Source organism: Cydia fagiglandana, chromosome 7, assembly GCF_963556715.1.
Source record: "Cydia fagiglandana chromosome 7, ilCydFagi1.1, whole genome shotgun sequence".
NCBI lineage: Eukaryota > Metazoa > Arthropoda > Insecta > Lepidoptera > Tortricidae > Cydia > Cydia fagiglandana.
Genome location: NC_085938.1, coordinates 13,281,715 through 13,305,299, shown reverse-complemented (window position 1 = coordinate 13,305,299; position 23,585 = coordinate 13,281,715). Strand labels below are relative to the sequence as shown.

Below are 23,585 nucleotides of genomic sequence, written 5' to 3'. Positions count from 1 at the left end.
ATCGCCATCAGATAGGTACCTACCTACATCGTGCATCGGAACGTAAGTAGGTACAGTTAGTATCAATAGTAACGGGTGAACCAACGCACCCGAATATCCGGTACCAAGGAGTTCTTTTCTACATAGGGTAGGCAGAGACTACCTGTCGTATTCCAACTTCAAGATATTCACAAGAGACGACACGTACTAGATCCATTCTGGATACGTTATAGTTTAGATTCAATTCGGGCAACCAATGTCACTTTTACGTTAGATATAGTAAGATATCTATTTAGATGTGAATTGGATCTGTAAGTCATATCCTGTGGAAATCGTTCAAGAGTATCTCCAGAATCGCGCAAATGTCAAATTTGACAGGTTAGATCTTAAACATATCGTTATCGTATCTTGGTGATGTCTAAAAGATATCTAATAGATATCTATTTCAAAATCCGAATCGGGCCCTACGGATTTCCAGCACGTGCTACGATCCTGGTATGACAGGATCTTTCGCTTCCTTCATTGTCATAACATTCCTCATACAAGCTCGCCGGTTTAGGGTGCTCTTGACAGGCCAGGGCCTTTCTTCAGGATTTCCCCGATCTGACCAGAGAAAGATCGACCACCGTGTTTAAGCCAAGAAATTTGCTAAGTCCGTTGAAAAATACCTACTATAAACTATTAGAAAATGGTAGATATATTTTTGATGCATAGTCTGATCCGCTACTGTTGATGCGGACTAGGTATTCACAAACATCTTAATACAACCTTATTGCCAAGGCTGTAAAGCAAATTCTTATAGTTTTGAGGATCCTTGCATGCTACGATGCATTTAACCGCGACAGTATCGATATATCTTACTTGTAATGTGTTATTAGGTTTCGGAAGTTCCTTATATCGAAATGCGATAATATCGATCGAGTAGATAGATATTTAAACAGCGTGAATCCGCTTTGGTAACCCACACAGGTATTTAAGGCCGATGGTTTTGTATTAAATTTAGTAACCAATCAATTGCAATACATGTAGGTCATCAAATAACAGTTCCGAAGTAGGATAAATAGGCAATTTTCGTCCGCAATACATTTTACTTGGTTAAAATGATGTAGTTTAACCACACAATGGTTGCGTCAATGTGGATCTACATTATTTTATCATAATTATATTATCAAAATCGTACTAATCATCATTGAATAACACTAATAATGAAACACAATAATGATTATTAAACAAGAAAATATATTATTTAATTATTAACGGTTAAATTATGTGTTAACTATTATATTTGGAGCTTGTCAACTAATTTAATTAAATACAAAGAGATCAGTGATAAGTCGTAGTGTGAACGGTCGGGCCGGTTCGCTCCACCACCGCATTGAATCTGAAAATTAATAAGACAAATATCAATTATTTTTTTAATTATATTAAATAAAATAAAATTATCTTTATTTAACATCTATAAAAATATGATCAAATTTTTAGTTAGGACATCGACAACGTAGGCTTCGTCAGGTGGCTACAAATGCAAAATTCAAATACATATCAATTACCCACATACATATATCCAGGTAAAAATTCTAAATCCTAGTTTCCTTTTCACCATTATATAATAATATATCTAACCTTTATTTCATTAGAATTCCAAACACCTTTTAATAATGTCATTTTACCTTTGAGATTACCTGAGATTACCTGATCTTTTGATACAGCCTAGCTTTACCCTGGAGTTTCTAAAATACGACCAAAAGCAAAATGGAACTAATTCGTTAATAAAAATCAATTAAACCACGAATTAGTGTCAATGAATCTTTTATGCATATTTATGATTTCTCATTCGGTAAAACCCTAAACGACAAAATGGACGATTTCATGGTATACCTACATTATAAACTAAGCTAGAATCGTAACAAACTTTAATTTGCGTTCAACGTATTTAGTGTGATAAGAAACATGCAAATGGCTCCAGCGTTGCTTAACTGGTCTCATTTAGATTGTTTTAATACGTGTGAGAATGTGTCGATGTGAAAAATCGTGACAATGTGTTGAGAGTACGTTAACTGGTCGTTAGTAGGTAGGTATCTTGTTTGTAAATTGAGACATACCGCTAATGACTGCTTAGCGGGCTACAATACGTTATAATTAAATATTTCTCCGTTTTTAGTATAAATAACATTATTGTTTTAACTATGACGTATTTTCTTGGCATATTTCAATAGATTTACCATGTAGATATTTGTGTGATAATTTGGAATTGTAATTTACATTGCGGGTTGAAATGAAATGAATTGTTCTTGTCGTCCCTCTCCGTAAATATCTTCAGAAATGTCATGCATACACATCGGTAACTCGTGGCATTTAGGTAGCACTTAAAAGATTTATTCTTAAACTCTTATTTGGGTTACTTAGTTAATAATATTAAACAAAGTGAAAAATTAATAAACAACACTAATTCCTATACGAGTCGAGAAAAAGAAACCACTAAAAGAAGGAATTAATTAAACTAATCTTTTAAGGCCCACTTGCACCATTCCACTAACCCGGGGTTAATCGGTTAAACCGTTACCGAAGTGTCAAATTGTACTGGTAACCATAATAACTCCATGGTTTAAACAGTTAACCCTGGGTTAGTGAATGGTGCAAGTGGCCCTAAGTGCTACCTAAATGCCACGAGTTACCGATGTGTAAGTCATGCAAGTTACCTTTGACGTATTTTTAACCGACTTCCATTTCATAGAAGGAGGAGGTTCTGTATTCGGTTGTGGCTATTTTTTTTTTTTCTATGTACGTTCACCGATTACTCCGAGACCCGTAGTCCGATTTGAGTAATTCTTTTTTGTTTGAAAGGAGCTACCTCCGAGTTGGTCCCATTTTAATTTGGTTCTGTTCTGATGATGGGATCCATGAGGAATTGAGGGAACTCCTCAATTTTTAAAGGCACATGCATGGCGATTTGGGTGTTTTCTTAAGCAACTCGAGCATTTTCTTCCGAAAACCACCATTTTGATGATGTAGACCTGATGATGATGATTGTTTTGATGATAATGATGATGATTTTTAAATGTAGTACGTTCAGCGATTACTCCGGCACCTGTGATCGGATTTGAGTAATTATTTTTTTGTTTGGAAGGAGTTGCCTCCAAGGTGTTTCCGTATTATTTTTGGTTCTGGTCTGATGATGGAATCCATGAGGAATTGAGGGAACTCCTCAGTTTTTAAAGGCACGTGTAAAGTGATTTCGGTGTTTTCTAAAGTAACTCGAGCATTTGCTTCCGAACACCGCCAATTTGATGTAGTGCAAGTGTAGCCTTACCACGAGTTTGACATTGACATATAGTGACGCCAACGTCTTCGTAACTTACTTTTTATGCATCTCGCTTGCACTAATATGCCAGTACGAGCGAGATGCAAAGAAAGTAAGTACACACACGCTAGCGAATTAATCAATGTCAAACTCTTGGTAAGCTGGTAAGGCTACTGATCGGGGGTTAGGGTTAGGAGTTAAGGGGTCGGGGATTAAGGGGTCGGGTAATGGTGGTTGATGGGCTGCTGGTTCAGGGCCGACTGGTACATGAATCAAGGGTTGATGCGCTGAGAGGTAGAGTGATCGGGGGGGTTGAGGGATTGGGTCAGTGGCGGGGCGGAGGATGGATTTAGTGAAGTGACAGGAATTATAATTTCCCAGACGGACTCGAGAAAATTCCTGATTACATATTTATTAAAGTAGGTACACGAATTTAGTGGTTAATCATGATGTTGTTTTTCATTCATGCGTCGCGCTCTTAACAATGCGTTAAAACTAAAAATGGAAAAATAAAAACTTTTTACAAAAAAAAAGAAAACCGACTTCAAAAAGGATGAAATAAAATATTATCCTTTTTAAGTCTATGCGTTACTAACTGATATGTTTGAAGTCGGTGCCAAGCCAAGTAGTAACAATACCCGTCAAAAATAATCAGCTTTATGACTATAAATCCCATTAGAACTGTACTAATAACTATTATAAATATGTAAGTAATTCTGTCTGCCTCTTTGTCGCCTTTTCATGGCTAAACAACTGAACCGCTTTAGGTGAAATTTGGCAGGAAAGTAAATTCCTTGAATTGTTTTATATTTTGAAATGTAGTCCTCTGAATAAGGGACGGGAAATAACTTCAGTCCCAATCCCACGCTTGCGTGCCGACAAACGTGGTACGGACTGTGCCAAGAAGGTTTGATCGTGTGTTCTGAGGTGTGTTCTTAGGTACAGTCGACGTCAAATATATATTAACACTTTTGCACCTTACTCCTTTGTAATAAGACGAAAAGTGTAAACATATTTTTAACGTCGACTGTACGTACAGAAAGTACGTTCATTGTCGTCGTGTAGGTAAGGCAATCTAACGTACATCCTTATCGAATCGCACCAAAATCATGGTATGCTTCAAAAGTTGGCTTGGCACCGACTTCAAACATATCAGTTAGTAACGCATAGACTTAAAAAGGATAATATTTTATTTCATCCTTTTTGAAGTCGGTTTTCTTTTTTTTTGTAAAAAGTTTTTATATTGGTACATTTCAATAGACTTACCTGTGATTGTGTGTCAATTATGAATTATTATTTATATTTTGGATTTTGATGATGATTCTTGCCGTAGAGAAATACTAGGTATTTGGCAGAATTCAAACAGAAAAAAAACATTACTTTTAAACTATTCCCTTTGGTTATTTCGATAGTATCTGTTGATGATAATTTTGGTGAAAAGACTTGTATTAGTAACTTTACCACTAATAACGAAATCGTCAATAATTATTATTAAGTACTAATTTATGACAACGTAGAAATGTGTTTACGCCTTGTTGAAATAAGTAAATATCCAATTAAAATTATGTCGAAATTCTAAACTACTCATAAACACCGGCTGTTGAAAATGTCATTAAATAAGAGTCCGTAGTTAGCGGAAATGTACTTAAGTAGGTAGAGTCTGTGCGGAAAGAGAAGAGTCGTGGCAGAAACGGGAACTAACATTTTAAATTTTATATGGCAATCCAACCTTTGACACCTGTCTTGTAAAAAGTAAACAAACTTCTGTCATTGTATATTTTTATTAACAAAGACCGCAAGTTTTATGTATAAAATATTTTCAAAACACGATGAAACCGTACATAAAACCACAAGAAAAATTATATTTAACATTGTTCGGTTTTGTCAGCGGGAAGAAAACGGCTAAAAGCCGACTATCGACTTACAAAAAGTCGCGGAACGTGTTTCCGCTATTCGCGGGTATTGATGTTGTATTTAATATTAAATAATTACCTATTTAATAAGCCCCCTAAGTAACTTGTCTCCGGTAAATAATCGGTAAGTATATTCATTCAAAATATATTAATTTTCATAAATATGCAGGTCATTCATGATCTTTAAAATAACTGACAAATAGTCTTGATACTTTCCATTTTATGCATATTTATATGTAATTTTTTTTTCAGGATTGTGTAAAAGTACCTACGGTATCTCGAATAAAAGACCGCTAAGTAGGTGATATGCAAGAATTCGTAATCTACGTGCCGGATTCAAGCACATCCAGTTCCTCACATCAGTCCCTGGTTGTTCTGAAGCTAGCTCAAACATAAGTGACATTGAATATTTTAATTCAGACGTCGATTACAAAGAATAAAACCTTTTCATAAAAATATTTCTTTATTTGTAAGTTCGTTTACTAGGTTCTGTTAGTTACGAAATTATAAGTATTTCATATTTAGCAGACTTTTCGGCGAAGTAAAATATCGTGAGATGAGAGAACCGGACATATCCCAATAAGGCCTACCTACTTATGCACTATTTTTATTCATATTCATATTTATTATTAATAATGTACACATACATTACAAGTCAAGTTTACAATGGGTGAAATATATCCCAGATAGTAAAATTACAGTTCTAATGCCCAATTTTTACCCGATCTATCCGGTTTTGTATTAAAATAACTGTTGGACTGCACAGATTAGGTAGTACATAAATGAGACTCTATCTTGTTTGGTACTAAAATTACAGTTGTATTGGGCAGATTCTTAACTAGTTTTAGCAGTTTTGTCAATCGCACTGTCACTTTTTAGTATCTGAAACATAAAAACAAAAGTGTGTTTTAAAAAGAAAACTAGTGCCTGCGCTAAATCAGAGGATTGATTTGACGAGCCGACACCACCACCAGGCTCCGTTTAGTAAGCCATGGTAAAAAACCGGAACAAAAGGGGTACAAGTATCATGACCTTTAGTGTCGTACTATAATCACGTGACCAGTGTTGTCAGCATAGCAAAAACCATAAAATAGCACTGGCGCGCCCTCAAATCCCACGACTCTTCTCTTTCCGCACAGACTCTACATACAGAGTGGTGTCTACTTTAATTTAATGCCTACTTTAACAAATGTTATCGTAAATCAAATGATATGAGTTAATTCCAAAACATTAAAAAAGTACATAATATTTAATCTTATAACTGGACCAAACATTACGAGCAATAAACAGGTACAATTTACGAAATATTTACGAGCTTTACTTATAATATTGCAGAAATTGTAAATAACATGTCATATCAATTGACTTTATGCTTCAATAATGACATTGTCAATGTATTTACAAGGTGAAAAGTAATCGGAGAATTGCTCTATTTGGGTATTATTGTATTATGTAAGTAAGCTAATAAAGCGAATCGAATCGGTCAGGCGTTCTTCGGCCCAAACAAGTGTCGCCAACTCGGATTTTATGCTAGACTAATGTCAAGATTATGCCAAAGTATTATGAAATATGCTAAAATGTCACTTTAAATTAGACACTCAAAACACAAACATTTTTCAAATTTGCTGACTTTTTCTACTGACAAGATCTGCTTGCCCAACTTTATATAGTCCGTCGACAACCATCCGTCCACAAAAATCAAAATTCATATGAAAATATAAACCACATAAGGCGATGGCACATATTGTTGCTGCCAAGTTGGTGCAAACTTGGCTTAGACTAAATTATGCTAAAAAATATGCCAGATGCTAAATGGAAAATTTTGGTGCCAAAGCGAGTGAAAATATGCCAGATCTGGCATCATTAATGCCAAGTTGGCAACACTGGCCCAAACTGATGCCAGTATCAAGGCCATTCGGCATCAATGACTCGATTCATGTCAATAACTGGGTTACGCTCGCTGTTCTTTTATTTGTCCGACCAATGGATTGTAAATGGCCTGTGTAAGTGCACATTTGTAAAGGTCGTGGGTCAAAACTTTGTTGTCTCGGTATCGATTGTCTAGTAACTGATTTATTACTATTGAATAGCTGCAATTGTTCAGTAATTACATTGAAAATATGGAGCTACGAGTACCTATTTATGATTCTCAAGAACACATATCGCGGCCGAATAATTAACAAGTTATTTGTACCTTTTAAAGTTTTGTTTTTTCGTTTGTTGTACCAAGGACGTGCATGAAAGGTTTCCAAAACTTTTTATTTTTACGTCAGTCATTTTAGATAACGGGGCTTCTGCAATAGACTTGTAAAACACAAAACTCAATTCCTCTCAAAATAGCTGAATTTCTTGACAAAGGCTTTATTAAATATTATCAATAAATTTGTTAAGAGTATTATTATGAATTTATTAAACTGTCATGTAAAAGAGCTCATAAACATTTATATTTTACAAGCTTCGGACTAAATATTTATATTACTTACCAACTAGGAACACGAAAGTGGATCAAGAACTTTTCTCGATGAATATCGTTGGGTAATCCGGAGAATTACATAAAGCTTGCTTTAGTAGGCTCAAGGGCCGGATTCAGGTCCATTAAATGGCTTAGGTTTTCCGTGACAAGATTTATGTGTATGCGCAATGAAGCCTAGATCTAGATAAGACTGCTAATTACAATTAGGTAGGTACCTAAGGGTGTTAGGAGCTCCAATCGTAGTCATTATGATAAGGTTAGGCAGCCCATAAAAGATACTAAGCTGTAACGTCAGGTCAACACTATTATGCACTTAAATAAAATCACGATTTCGACCTAATTTAAACGAACATTGTTGAAGTGTTTGATTTGGCTGGTGGGCCCTATTAAATAATAGAACAGCAACATAGTAGCCCTATAAATGTAGTAATTATAGTTTCTACAATGTAACTGCAATGCAAGGAGCGCCAGCAACGGAGCTGCAGTCCCCTACCGAATTCCTTTATAGACTCTCTAGTTTATGGTAGAGCGCTGGTGGCCTAGCGGTAAGAGCGTGCGACTTTCAATCCGGAGGTCGCGGGTTCAAACCCTAAGAAGTTATAGAGGGAAATGCTAGGAACACAATTTTTGACTATGTAACTTTGTTTGGACTAGTTAGGAGGTGAACATATCAAAAGTCCCCGGCCGTAGCCCCGGTGCTGGGGGGTAGAGGGGGGAAAGAAGGTCTCATTTTTCGGTTTTTCACTTATATCTTGGAAATTTTGCGTCTTAGCGACATGACTACTAAGACAAACCAAAAGCTGATAAAATTTGTTACAAGGTTTATTCAGTCAAGTTTTTCGATATCTTGAATAGTTTTTGAGATATTCGCTCTTGAAAGTTTATTTAGGGCTTTCAATTTTATCTTGATATCTACATTAGTGACGCTGCTAGACCGTCTTTGGTATCATTTTCGTATAAATCGGGGGTGCTGAATTCAGTTTTGGTATCACATTGACAACATTCCTAAGAAAAAACATATAAACTTTAAACAAATACCTTTTTTTTTTAAATTCCTCTTCACGCTTAAACCGCTCAACCGATTTAATTGAAATTTGGTATACAGATATTTAGAGTCCCAAGACAGGACATAAGATACTTTTTATCTCAATAATCATCCTTTAAAGTTGTGAAATGGAGTATGGGGGGAATTCAACTTCGTCGACGAAACTGAATTCCTGAGGTTAATACTGCTCAAGGTAAGGTTTGAAGTCATGTTTGGTATCACTTTCATCTAAATCACAGATGTATTCCGTCCTAAATTTCATCTAAACCGGTTCAGCGGTTATTGACTCCCCATACAAACTTCCACCCCACTTTTCACACCCTCAAAAGATGCTTTTGGTTATAAAAATTATCCTATGTCGTGTGTCGAGATTTAAACTATTTCTATACCAAATTTCAACGAAATTGGTTTAGCGGTTTAGGCGTGAAGAGGGATTTAAAAAAATATTTATTTTTAAATTTTGGTTTTACTTCGGAATGGTGTCAATGTGATACCATAAATGAATTCAGCACCCCCGATTTATACGAAAATGATACCAAACACGGCCTAACAACTTCACTGACGTAGATATCAAGATAAAATTAAAATCCCTAAATAAACTTTCAAGAGCGGGTATCTCAAAAACTATTCATGATATCGAAAAACTTGACAGGATAAAACTTGTAACTAATTTTATCAGCTTTCGGTTTGTCTTAGTAATGATGTCGCTAAGACGCAAAGTTTCCAAGATATCAATGAAAAACCGAAAAATTCGACCTTCTTACCCCCCTCTACCCCCCAGCAGCGGGGCTACAGCCGGGGACTTTTGATATGTTCTCCTCCTAACTAGTCCAAACAAAGTTACGGAGTCAAAAATTGTGTTCCTAGCATTTCCCTCTACAACGTTTTTTGAGCATTCATTTCTTGACCTAAATGAGTTTTTCGGAACTTATGTAGGTCATATCATTTAATTTAATACTTACCAGTCGCTTTGTGAAGGAAAACATCGTGAGGAAACCGGACTAATCCCAATAAGGCCTAGTTTACCCTGTGGGTTGGAAAGTCAGATGGCAGTCGCTTTCGTAAAAACTAGTGCCTACGCCAATTCTTGGGATTAGTTGTCAAGCGGACCCCAAGGCACCCATGAGCCGTGGCTAAATGATGAAATCTCTCCAGTTTATGACATCCCAGCATTCACAATGATAGGGTCAATAAAAAAAAATTGTGGTCAAAAATTGTGGTGGTGTGGTGTGGCATCTTTTGACTGAGGTGGGTGACATAATATAATATTAGGCCTTGACTATTGTGACTGTTTAAACTTATTTTTAGTTGTAGTTTTAGTTTTTTGCATGCCAGATTCAGAAATTGGTGCAGTTACCTAATATTGTCTGACCATCTTTTGTACCATATTTCATGCAAAATAAAGTTATTTGTATTTATTTGTATTTGTAAAGTTACCCATTGACGTCGTCGGCGGTGTAATGGACGGTGCGCACGTTGCCGTCCGGCTCGACCAGCGAGTACATGCCCTTCACGACGTCGCCGTCGCGCGCCTCGAACTGCGACTTGTGGTCGCCGGTGTGCGGGTCCGACACCGAGTACGTGAAGTGGTACTTCGGAGGAGCCTGGAATATTAAAAATCTATTGACGTATATCTCACTGGCCTTACGGGCAATAAGAATGGGGTATGAACGGGGTCAGTATAGCGGTGTGAAATCGCTACAACGCGATTGGTTGATGAGTTCGCATCACGCACGAGATTGGTTGCAACTAGTTGCGTTAGACTGCACGATTGGCTCGTATACCTGAGTGACACCGCTGAGTTATACCATTTTTAGTGCCCGTAAGGCCTGTCACGAGATAGGTATACGTCAATGTAAAATCTTATTAACTTAAAAATCAGACAAAACTCTAATGCGGTGGCATTTTAAGGTGTTCAAATTCGCCGTTGTCAATATTTTCAAGTATAACAAATAGCTATATTAGGTACGTTCCGCTAAAATACAAAGGCAATCCGGCAAATTGACTGAGAAGAACAAGTGCGGACTTAGCTATTGTTGTTAGTTGGTGCTGTATGTACACAGCGAAATAGGTGGCTATGATTAGTTTGGTTTTGTTTTGTCATACGCCATTGTAAGGCGCTAGTGAGTTGCTCAACGCACTTGGTATACCAAACATACCGTATACCTAGATTATAATTGTAATACTTCGTTTTCAGGTCAATGCCCAACCGAGAAGGTGAACCAAAAAGAGCGGCCTGACCGACGCCACCCGCGAGCCTGCCGGCCTAGCCAAGGTTACAATCGCTATCGCTTCGACAGCGAAAAGCATTATGTCTCTCTATCACTCTTCCGGATTAGTGTGACAGTGACAGTTGCGTTTCGATCGCTACGGAGCGTAAGCGATTGGCGTCTTGGCTACGCGGCCTGGCTACGCACTGTTATCTCTTGCGACATTATAAAACATATAAAATTCCTTTTATTTAGCATTGGAGTATTTGGAGTGTTCCGTTTCACGGTCGCCTCTACTTAAGGTTACGTGACTATCGTACCATTCGTTAACCGCAAGCTATTATGTATAAGTAATTTCTAAAACGCAGCTAGATTAGCCATATCCTACACGATATCGGCTACTCGGCTGCTAACGAATGATTTGCTTGAAATGCAAGGTCGTTAGTTCGATTTTTAATATTTAATATCCGGACACGTAACAATACAACGCACGCCCATTTTCGGCAGGTAGGAAGGTATACTTGCGGCGCGATTCGGGAAATGAATTAGAGACTCGCTAGATATGAAATACGTGACGTTCCAGGGTAAAAGGTATGGCGCCACAATAATATTATTGCGGCTCTATGCGACGTAAGCGCCAGCCGCCATAAGGTACCTTTTGCCATGGAACGTCACATATCTTTACTATTTCATATCTAGTGAGTCTCTAATTAATTTCCCGAATCGCGCCGTTAGTGATTTTCCGCCATGCAAGTACTGCTTGATGTGAGAACAGTCGCAATTTGTCTGACTGTTTGGACAAATAAGACATTTGCGTTGGTAATTAATTTAAAGATAACGCATTCCATTCATACACTTTAATAAATGGCTACGTGTTGAACTGTTATGCCTCTAATTTTGATAAAATTTAATTGCTAAATTATTATGTTTTTCTCAGAACTGATGCATGTTAGATTTAAAGTTTGATATTGAGATTTGGATGATAGATATTGTTTATAAAACTTACCTATAAGATATTAAATTGTACAACGGGACTTAATCGCGTATAGGTATAAGTTTTAAAATTTACCTCCAACGTTTCGAGGACGGAAGTAAATCTTAAAACTTAAATACGCGATTAAGTAAGTGAAATTTTAAATCAGTGTAAAACTTACGTAGTTATTGTACCCGGACGCGTATGTAGCAAGAGGCTGGTATGCGCCATGAAGTTGAACGCCAGCGGAGTAATCTTCATAAGCCTCGTTCTGTCCGTGGTAATAATCTTCAGAGTTGTATCCTGGGTCTTGGTATTCGTAGTGCGCTTCATTTTCGTAGCTCGGCTCATAGATGGGAGCACCGACGTCTCCGTTATGACCAGCATGTGAGACATGTCCGGCATGTGCAATGTGTCCGTGTTGCTCGAGTCCGTCGTGGCGAACTACAGTGTGTGACGAGGTCGCATCCAATCCGATGTAACCTGCATGGCAGACGGCCATTATCACACTAAACAACACGACCTGAAATGAAACCGGATTTAGTTCAGTTCCTTTATTGTCGCGAAAATCTAGAAGGCAAGTGGTTACACTTCGGGGGAAAGCTTGGTTAAATAGGTATGGTGTCTAAACAATTGGCACGACGGTTAACGATTGGCACTTTGGCTTCGCGCACTGGTTCTTCAAATAAACGTAATAGAATCCCTAGGGGCTATCACTAGGGCGACGGTGACACATTTTGTCTTGACTAGGGTTGCTGGCAGCGCGGTAGTTGAGCGTTTGTAACTCAGTTGTAATTCTTAAGTAGCTTTCATACACTATTACTCGTCTTATTACAGAAGAGGCCATAGACCTGTAATTGGCTTGGCTTCACAATCATTAGACACTTATCACTTAAATTTAGGTAGCACTTCACTATCACGGGCTCTTAATAATATATCACTTGTAGGCTTACTTTGAGACACATTGTGTTGAAGTGTTGATGTCTTGATTTGAGGTGTCAGTACAATAATGATACGGTGGGTGAGTATGTTGGTTTTTATATTGGTATCTATTTGCAACAATATACTTAACAGCTTGTGACTACAGCGCAAGTTATGGTAGAGTGCATCTGCTTGCAGGGGTACCCAACCGAGGGGTTGTTTTACTTATTTTACTAATTTATATGTAGGTAGGTGGAATGGACAGGAGAGCCGACCTCAGATAATGGGATATGGTGCAGGCAGATGATTAAAGTGACATTCCATTTCCAACTGCAGCTGCAATACTGTTCATTTTACTATGAAAACGCGTCGCTGTCATTGTCAATTTCCATAGTAAAATGAACAGTATTGCAGCTGCAGTTGGAAATGGAATGTTACTCTTATGATGACTTATTTTTATATAGGTATTCCGAATTTAATTATATCTATACATACCTACCTAGATTTAGATAGATTAAGAATTTTATCTACCAAAAACTTTTTTACTATGAGTTAAGGTTATGCAACTTTACAACGATGGACAACAAAAAAAAAGGACTTTAAAGATAAACTTTCGGTAACTTTTATAATTACAAATCGGTAACTAACATCCACAGGAAAGACGACGGTTTTTCCAAACAAGTCGTTCCTTTCGAGTATAAAATCATTTTGTAATAGATTTCAATAAAGGAATCGCAAAGGAAAAAAATGTTTTTGCAATCATAACTTTATCAGATTTGCAAACTAAACTGAACCTATTACAAACCGTTATTCACTTATACCGTATACCGACCTACATAGGTACACGACATATGAAAAATTTCAACAAGATTTTAACTGGCTGCATAAAATCTTGCATATTCAATGTTTGGCACCTCTGCCTCATAAACACCTAGTCCTCGTATTTTCTGTTCTGTAGGTCGCCCTTGTCGTTTCGTCACTCTCTTTCGTCATGAGGCGCTTCCTTCAAAGAAGAAACTGTCGGTTTTCATTAAAAATATTTGATTTAACGTAGGTATTAAATTGTAAGCGCGAATTTTACATACCCATTACCCATACATATATTACGTAGGATATATATTTTTGGTCTTCTGTCTTGGATTTTTCTACATACATCGGAGCGAATACTAACACTCGTATCAACATATACCTTCTTCTTCTTCCTCGCGTTATGCCGGCATTCTGCCACGGCTCATGGGAGCCTGGGGTCCGCTTCGCAACTAATCCCAAGAATTGACGTAGGCACTAGTTTTTACGAAAGTGACTGCCATCTGACCTTCCAACCCATAGGGAAAACTAGGCCTTCTTGGGATAAGTCCGGTTTCCTCACAATGTTTTCTTTCTTTCACCGAAAAGCAACTGGTAAATATCAAATGAAATGATATTTCGTACGGGGTTTGAACCCGCGACCTCCGGATTGAAAGTCGAAAGCGTTCTTACCGCTAGGCCACCAGCACTCTCATCAAATGAATCAGTATTTCACAGTGTCTCAGTTTACTGTACTGTACTGACATAGGTATAATCATCCGATTGGAATTTTATGTAATAGAAATACCAATGAAACACCAATCCGGAGCAATGTGACACAAATGCATTAAAATGGTAGGCAGTAAGGGCCGCGGCACGAATATCGCTGCACGATTCTCAAATCTCGGTACACAGCGTCTGTGTAGACATCATGTTTCTATCTCCGCCCGTCAAGTTTAATAAAATTATAGTTAAGAAATATTAATTTAAACTATCTTGACCGATACATACTCGGACCTATAAATGCCGACGGTTACCAATTGCGATTACTATCATTTAAATATGGCCGTCTGACTGTCTGACCCACACTAGTAATGTAACTAGGTTGGTGGTATTTACTTACACTATGAAACGTAGGTAGATTTCCTAGTAGCAAACTACATTGAGAAGACATACTTAACTTGAACTAAGTTAGACTTAATGACGTAATTATTAGACGCAGTGTCTCAAATCAAATAGAAAAAGATAGGGAAGTGCCACGCAAAAGTCGCACCTAATCCAATATGAATTATGAATGAAGACAAGAGATGATGATAACCTAACCTTTAACAAAATTCTCCGACCTCACAAAATGGCATGGTACTAATTATAGTGCCTAACTATACAAATATAATTTTATGGTTGCCATCAGCAGTTCCGCTATTGACCAAATATCGCCTACTGTTCTAAAAATATAAACCTAGTGTTGTTGGTTGTCACAAGACATTAGTCATCAACTCATCAGTATTAGCTCATTCATAAATTCATTCATTGCGACGCTACGGCGAAAGTCTTAGCATATGAGTTTATACTGAGACTTTATTTACCAATAACAAACAAAATGATAATAAAACAACATTAAAATTAAAACTAAAATTTAACAGATCTTAAATTAACTTATAGGTAAAAAATGCTCCTCAGGTCACCTTCGTGTGTTATGGTGCCCAGGAGGCTGGCTCGTGTCTAACGTACGTTACCACAATGCTTAGAAATAAAGGAAAAGTGGAAGACACATAAATACCCGTTCACGGCGCATATAAGGGTTAGGTTCAAATATGCGCCGTGAACGGGTAAGCCTCGGTAGTTCAGTTGTTTTGGTAGTAAATTGTTTTAGGGTTTGTAACGTCCCTACAATTTAGTCTCATGGTATAAAGTCTAACCAGGAATATATGATCACGCGCCATGTTGCGGAATTTCACTGGAACCATTTTTTTTAATACTAAACTGTATGGGAATAACAGCGTCTTCTTGACAATTAAGATGATATATTACTGGTCAGGCTTTAGAATCAAAGCACAAGTTCATCCCATGCGCTGTGGTTACACACAGACTATAATATTGCATCCACAGTAGCTTCTCTCATCGAATTTCACTTTCGCGCTCACGTTGTGCGGCAGGAAAGTGAAAATAGCTCGGTCAGGCGGTCAGCGCGGACGCTGTTTACTCTCGGTCTCGATGTTATCTGCCCAAGGTCGCTGCTGCGCGCCTAATGTGATTGATGCGATAACGAAGCTTTGTTGTTGTTTAGATTGGTAAGCGGGATTAGTTTTGCTAAAAGAGGGCTTATGTTATTTTTTAAGAGAGCTTATGTATATTGAGCGTACCTATATGTATATGTTTGCGTAAGAAATCAGTTTAGTTTTTACAACATAATACAATATATATACGAGCCCCGATGCAAATTATTTCGTCTAGTTCCACGCAACAATTTTGTTTATTTTAATATATTTTACTCATGAACATAAAATGACCCAGTAATAGGAACCATAATAGCAATGTTTAATGTAGTTTATTTTGATCGTATAATAAAATTGCATGACTTTTATTGCTGAAAAAAACGACTTTTCAAAAACGTTGTCCAAATCATATTGTCCTCTCCTACAGCACTGCTGCATGCATGGGCTCGAAAAAAAATTGACAGTACACTGGCAGAGCCCTATTGCTTTCCCTAGTAATAGCCCTCTTCACATATGTTGTAATCCTACCCGTCAATAAAAAAATAAAAAATCATTATTTTTTTTTCTTTCAGTAGGTACAAGCGGTATTTCTTGTATTTGGATTTAATTATTGCAGAGTATTACCATATGAAATTAAATTACATTAGTATAAGCATTAAATATTAGTAATTTTTAAACAAAAACATTATTTTTGAACAAACGCGAGAACCTCAAAAAATGGTCTCACTAGACGAAAACATGTGCATCGGGGCTCGTATATGCATACATATTTAAATACGCTTGTGGTAAAAAATAGACTTAGCATTAATCTCAGGCATACCTAAGTGGATGATCGGAATAAGTTGTATTTAATGTGGCGGTGGGTAATGCGATTGCACCGTCATACATAACAAAGGCGAAATTTATCACGTTCATTAAAAGTCAACGGCCTATTTTGTCTTCTTTGCAAATAATGAAATCTGGTCCGTGGATGCATATGAAACTGATTCTCTCTTTATATAGAAGAAATTAGATGGAAAGTAAAGACGTTTTTATTCTTATTATGATAGGCTATTTAAAAGTCAGTTTTTCAGAGTTTAAATATAATCGAAGTTGGTTAATGCTAAACAATATTAGCAAATACTTACTCGTATATAGTTTAAGCCCCTAACCCAATCCTCCTTTAAATAACCCAGGAAGTTACGGGTATCTCTCTGTCAAAATCTTCAAATTATTCTAACAACTTAAAACAGTGTTAACCACAAATATTTGTACCTAATAAGCTAATTTTAAGATGTAACCCGACAAAAGTCACCAGGACTATTTATAGTTCGTTTTTTTTGGCATTAGAAAGAACTTGCAAGAAGGTAAGCGATCTTGACAAGTCTTTTAATTGAAAAACGCCTTTTAAAAATCAAAAACTATTACTTATGAAAGCAGAAGAATATAAATGATCGTATTAGATTCATAATTGTTACATATTTGCCGTAACTTATTTTTAAAATGCGTTTTTCAATTAAAATACACCTTTTGTTTACCTTATTTCTAATGCAAAAAAAAAACGAACTATAGGGGTTAGGATGAGACGACAAGTCACTCACAGTGATCAGGAATCGATTCCGTTGAAAGAAATAGGTACGATATGTTTTCCCAGAAAATAACAATGAGTTTAGGATATGCATTAGCTTGCATTGTTTTCCTACAGCATAACCAATGTGAGTGTAGAAATAGATTCGACTGAACAGGTCTATGTGACATAGGTATTCGGTGTTTCTACAGCTTATAATGTAATGACTAGGTTACGCTCCGCGATGCCATTTCGCAACCTAACCTTTGTCGGCTTGTACCTTTCAAGACAATCGTGGCAATTTGTATCATTACCACTTCTACTCATATTGTGATTTGTGTGTAAGCTTGCGAATTGGTAGTCGTTAGTCGTGATTGCATTTAAATTGGTTTTATTGTATGGGAGTTAGAGGAAAAGGAAATGTGTATACGAGTAAGTCATAATATTATTATGTCGAGTTAAATGTCCTTGCCGTAAAGGTCAGCTTCTGTTTTAAGAAAACGATTGATTTGATTTGACTGAAATGCTCCTACGTTAGTTCATTCATAAACCGACTAAAAGATAAAGACAATTAACCGCGTTCGTAATAGTTAAAGGTTTTTCTAGGCCGTTGAGCATACGTAGTAGCAGCCGTTTATTTCGCAAGTTCATATAATGTGTGTAATTATCTCGCCGAAACTCCACAGCTAGTGGGGCACGCAACTCGCGTCCTACGTGTAACTAAACAAATTATTCTAATACCTCAGCTCACCGTTCAAGGTTAATGTTTAATTATTCCCACCTGGTTTTAATATGTAATATCATGAATGCCGAAACAATGACAAGCTAATTTTTCTTACACTGAACAAAGCCACGAAATAGCCGATGTTTTATTTTTACTTTGTTGTACTTACCATACAATACCAAATTAATTTGTTTTATTTTTAGTCACTAAATAGATTGTATTAATTTTATAGCCTTAAAAATCAATAAGTATTAGAATTTACTACTGAAATTAAATTACTGACATTTCCTAAGTACCTAGTGCACGATAATGGTAACATTCCATTTCTGACCGCAGCTGCACTACTGGTACTGAACGTGTCGGTGCTATTGTCAATTTCCATAGTAAAATGAACAGTAAGAGTGACATTCCATTTCCAACTGCAGCTGCAATACTGTTCATTTTACTATGGAAATTGACAGTGACAGCGACGCGTTTCCATAGTAAAATGAACAGTATTGCAGCTGCAGTTGGAAATGGAATGTCACTTTAATGCAGCTGTCGTTGGAAATGGCCTGTCACCTAAGTAAGTAGGTAATGGGTCATTCCATAATAAGCGCTACCAAGGGTTCAAAAATGAAAATTGGTTTAAGAAGTCAACACTAACCTATTTCCAGAGAAAACATACCAAACCTTCATGTCAGAAAAAATACCCGAAAAAAAAAAACATTTTTTACATGTTTTCCATGTACTTGATCGCGCGACGTTTAAATGATAGGCGTAAAACTAAATTTATACAGCGATATTGGCAAGACTAATTTAATAGAAAATAACTGTAAATTGTTACAAATTTCTCGCAGTTATTTCAGGTAAAATATCGTAATTTTATAATTTGTCTTTAAAAATATTAAAAAGCATGGATTAATTGGTTTTTAGAAGAGTATTCTAGACTGTGGTCTCAAAGTAACACCCGAAACGAAAAAGAGATAAAAGTATGTGTAACTTTCCCCGTAATTAACTATAGCCAAACATGTTTTGCCAAAGAAAGGCTATGATGTGAACCTATTCAAATGTGTAATAATTATTGTTTTAGCGTCTGCTTTAGTTGTATGTTTTAAAGTTTGAAATTGTGTAACACCCGAAACGTGTTGATCGTCCGCCTGTCCGTCCCCGGCTTTTCTTCGTGGTGGTTAGTGCTAAAAAGCTGCAATTTGGCATGGATACAAAAATCAATCATGGCAACAAAGTAGTAATACAAAAATTCCAAAAAAAATTTTTTTTAGGGTAGCTCCAGTACAAAATATTTTTTAATTTTTTTCTCCTTTAATCCTGTGGTGTGGGGTATCGTTGGATAGATCTTTCAAAATGAATAGGTGTCACCATCAACCATTTTTCGATCAAGTGAATATTTTCGAAAAAATTCGCATCGAAAGAAAAATTATTATGATATCTTCGAGAAACAGTTTTTATTGTTAAGATTAATGTATTTAATACTAATTTAGTATTTATTACTTATGATTTTAATCGAATTTATTAAAAAGACAATAATTTCAATTAAATGAGCCATAATTTCGTATAAATATGTCTTAATTTCGTACTCGTAACACCCGAAACGAACCACGAGTAACACCCGAAACAGGTAATTTATTTTATTAAAATTAAACAAAATGTGATACTAAGTGTTACTTCAGTGTTTCAGTAGACTATACTAACTATTATTACTTGACATAAATAAAACTGGAGGTTACTTGACAAAATTCGCTAAAATATGCATTTTGGTACTGATGGTCAGAAGGTATAGGCCAATTCGCGTAACGCCCGAAACAGCTACTTTTTAGTGATTCTCTCGTTATTGGTCTTATACTTTAATTATGTGTGTACAGGAAAAGAAAATATTATCAAAGTAGTAGATGAATCAATAGTTATAACCTCCTAGTTCCTGTTACAATATCGAATAAAACCTTATTTTATGAGTTCAAGTGTAACACCCGAAACGGTGGAATGACCCTAATATTGCATTGGTAGCCGAGGTTTAATTTAGACGCGTTATAATTTGAGTCGTGGTTTAGTTAATGGTTAGGTACTTTAGTGGTTGACTAAGACAACAGAATACTGTTCAGCAGCTGAGTATTTATTTACAGTTGAGTATAAAATCACATTTATCATCATCATCATCATTATGCACACATAAATATCACAATCATCAGTCATCCATCACGAGAATAAAGCTAAGTCGTTTAGTAGTGGAGTCCATGATGGCCATGCGCGAGGGGGGCATAGGCGATGTGCGCGAGGGGGGCGGCGTGGACCAGGGGGGCGGCATGCACCACGGGGGCGGGGTGGTGGCCGGGGGTCTTGTGGACGACGGCGTTGAAACTGGAAACAAACATAAACCTGTCAGTTGGGACATACTAGGACATAAGGTATAAAGACGAAGTCGGGACATTACATGATGAGTAGGTATCTAACTACATTTCATTATGCAAGTAGTAACAATCCATACTTCCATACTATGTGTCTGTTAACTCTTCACGCTTAAACCGTTGAACCGATTTAGATGAAATTTGGTATAGAGATTGTTTGAGTCCCGAGGAAGGACATAAGATAGTTTTTATCCCAGAAATCATCCCCTAAAGGGGTGGAATTTTGTATGGGAATTTAACAACAACTGCACAACAAACTTTGTCAATGTCCCGCCCGCGCGGTGTACTAAATACCGCCGGTACACGATTTAGTTGAAATTTGGTATAGAGATAGGAAGGACAAAGGGTAGTTTCCATTCAAGAAATCAACCTTTAAGGGGGTGAAAAAGGGAGGGTTGCAGTTATGGGGAATCAACAAAACGCATATTAAATAAAATAATAGCTACCTACCTAAATTAATAATTCCACGCTGACGAAGTCGCGGGCAGCTTTTTTCAGCAGTTCCACTTAAAAATGTGTTCTTACCCATGGTGGTCATCAGCGGTGTACTCGACCTTGCGCACGGAGCCGTCGGGCTCGACCAGGGAGTAGCTGCCGTGCACGGCGCCTCCATCGCGGGACTCGTGCTGTGTCTTGTGGTCGCCGGTGTGAGGGTCCGCCACGGAGTACGCGTAGTCGTATTTGGGGTGGGACTGGAATTATATAAAATTTGAATACATTTTACGTTACATAATGTTAACAATACCACTACCATTATCAGTGGCGGATTTGCAGTCTTTGCCGCCCTAGGCCCCAGGCCCTGTAGCCGCCCCTTTCAAGGCACCCATAATAATGACTACATTTAGAGTTATTTCTTGTTATCGTCAGCGAATTTTTTGTCATAATTTGCCGCCCCTAAATGTCTTGCCGCCCTAGGCCCGGGCCTACTGTGCCTTAGGGCAAATCCGCCACTGACCATTATTCGGATTTGGACATTGAGCGTAAAGGAATTTCAACTAAGCATACACCACAAAAACACTCATCTTTCTCGCGTTGTCCCGGCAATGGAGCCTGGGGTCCGCTTGGAAACTAATCCCAAGAATTGGCGTAGGCACTAGTTTTAACGAAAGCGACTGCCATCCGACTTTCCAACCCAGAGGGTAAACTGGGTCTTTTTGGGATTAGTATGGTTCCCTCACTATGTTTTCCTTCACCGAAAAGCGACTGGTAAATATCAAATGATATTTCGTAGGTCCCCAATCCGCATTGGGCTAGCGTGGGGACTATAGCCCAAGCCCTCTCGCGCTCGAGAGGAGGCCTGTGCCCAGCAGTGGGACGTATATAGGCTGAGATGATGATGATGATGATGATTTCGTAGGTACAAAAGTTCCGAAAAACTCATTGGTACGAGCCGGGTTTAAAAAACACTGGGTTATGGAATAAAATAATTAAAATTTTCGGATCTTCTGATAGGGTTAGGGAGTAGGGAGGCTAGGGTTAGGGAGACTGCTCTAGATTGAAATAGTACAAATACTAATTCATTTTGCGTCACTTAAAAAAATTAAGCTTTAGTAAACGGTCTCATAAATCCAGACTCTTTCTTTAAAAACTTACGTGCTCAACGTGGATGGGGGCAGCGTGGACAATGGGGGCGGCATGGACTACGGGGGCGTGATGGATGAGGGGAGCGGCATGGACTAAGGGGGCATGGTGCGCGATGGGGGCATAGTGAGCCGGGGCATAGTGCACGGGCGCGTCGTGGCGGATGATGCTCTGGGAGGAGGTAGCCCCGTGGTGCAGCGGCAGCAGACCAGCGTTGGCGGCGGCCAACACGGCGCTAAGGGCGACCACCTGTAACCAGAAGAAGGTTAACTGCTGAGGGATTGCTAAATTTAGATGCAGCCTGTTGTTACACCTTAAGTGTCTCCTTCAAATGGAACTCCTTGAGATAAGGAATCAATTAAGACTCACTAAGCAGGTAGATTAAGCTCATATCTTTAATTAATGCTCAGAAATAGCTTAGGTACTGGTATGTGGTAAATATACGTATTCAATTGTATTCAATCGATTTGGATCGAGAAACGTCCCATTGAATAAATGGAATAAAGCCTGATGTAGTCCTCTACTTTATTAATGGTCTACATTTTCCTAGATTCGGATAGGGAAAATATTTATATCTGATTTCCCAGCTACTTATAATTATTTTTTCTAAATAACTTTACTGTTTATAATTCTAAGGACATTCTAAGGACTTGTTATTCAAAATATTTCACACAAAATGCCTGCCGACTTACTTTGGTGAACATTTTGCACTTAATCAGAGCAGGTGACTGATACCATTATCGACGCGGACTATGTCTTTTATATGAAAAGCAAAACGGAGCCGTTGTCCTAGGGAGTGGGGGCCGGTCATTTCAGTTCCGTAACTTTGACACCGCGAGGTCGCATGCCTTCGATAATTCACCGCCCTCCCGCCTGCGCCCTCCGGCGACACTATACTAGTCGTTATTATAGATGTTGCATGAGTAATGCAAATGATTGGTCCAGATTTGAGCATCGGGCCCTTTGTGATCGTAACAACTTTTGACTTGATCGTTAAGTGCATGCGACGCCGCGATTTGTAGCCATATTGTCAGTTTTGTGATATTGTGACAATTTTTCTGCGAAATGTTACTGGTGTGCGGAAAGAAATGCATGAGCAAGTGTCTTTAATCAGATTGTCAGATTCCTGAAAAGCCAAAAAATCCTAGTTCATAAAGCACACACTGTAAGCTACATTTGCAAAATCTATTAAATTGTTTACCGTATTATTTTGGCGCAATAGGTACTTACAATGCCAAACTTAAATTTAATTTAGCAAATTCTCTTACGGTTGTTATGAGTGGTGAAGCCTAAATTTATGGGTTATACATAGCGTATATTTAGTGTAAGTACCTACGCTTTACTACATAAGTACTGATAAAGGTAGCTACGAGTAGGTGTATTTATCATTGCCTTTTTATAATAGTAGGTAAAGCTACTGTTACCTACTTAAATCATTAGTTTATATGTTGTAAGGAGTATGTAAGTAATTAACACACTTTTATACCTGCCTAATTCAATTAAATCATAAAAATA

At 37.5% G+C, this 23,585-nt stretch overlaps 1 protein-coding gene across 1 annotated transcript; it reads right to left on the bottom strand.

The window, feature by feature from the left end:
- Nucleotides 1-1,296: 1,296 nt before the first annotated feature.
- LOC134666224 (uncharacterized) lies at nucleotides 1,297-22,853 on the bottom strand. Its single transcript, XM_063523375.1, has 8 exons — nucleotides 22,763-22,853; nucleotides 22,083-22,319; nucleotides 21,015-21,181; nucleotides 20,307-20,442; nucleotides 12,848-12,892; nucleotides 12,076-12,417; nucleotides 10,149-10,315; nucleotides 1,297-1,360 (listed from the first exon to the last, which is right to left on the bottom strand). Exons 1-8 carry the CDS (start codon nucleotides 22,772-22,774, stop codon nucleotides 1,303-1,305), a joined length of 1,164 nt encoding a protein of 387 aa, XP_063379445.1. The 5' UTR covers nucleotides 22,775-22,853; the 3' UTR covers nucleotides 1,297-1,302.
- Between the last annotated feature and the right edge of the window lie 732 nt (nucleotides 22,854-23,585).

Bases quoted from the DNA above. Each gene is read 5' to 3' on its own strand.
- LOC134666224 (XM_063523375.1), bottom strand. The intron at 21,182-22,082 runs GTAAGTTTTTAA...ATATAATTCCAG, and splicing joins CCCCCATCCACGTTGAGCAC to TCCCACCCCAAATACGACTA. The intron at 10,316-12,075 runs GTAAGTTTTACA...TTAATATTCCAG, and splicing joins CGTCCGGGTACAATAACTAC to GCTCCTCCGAAGTACCACTT.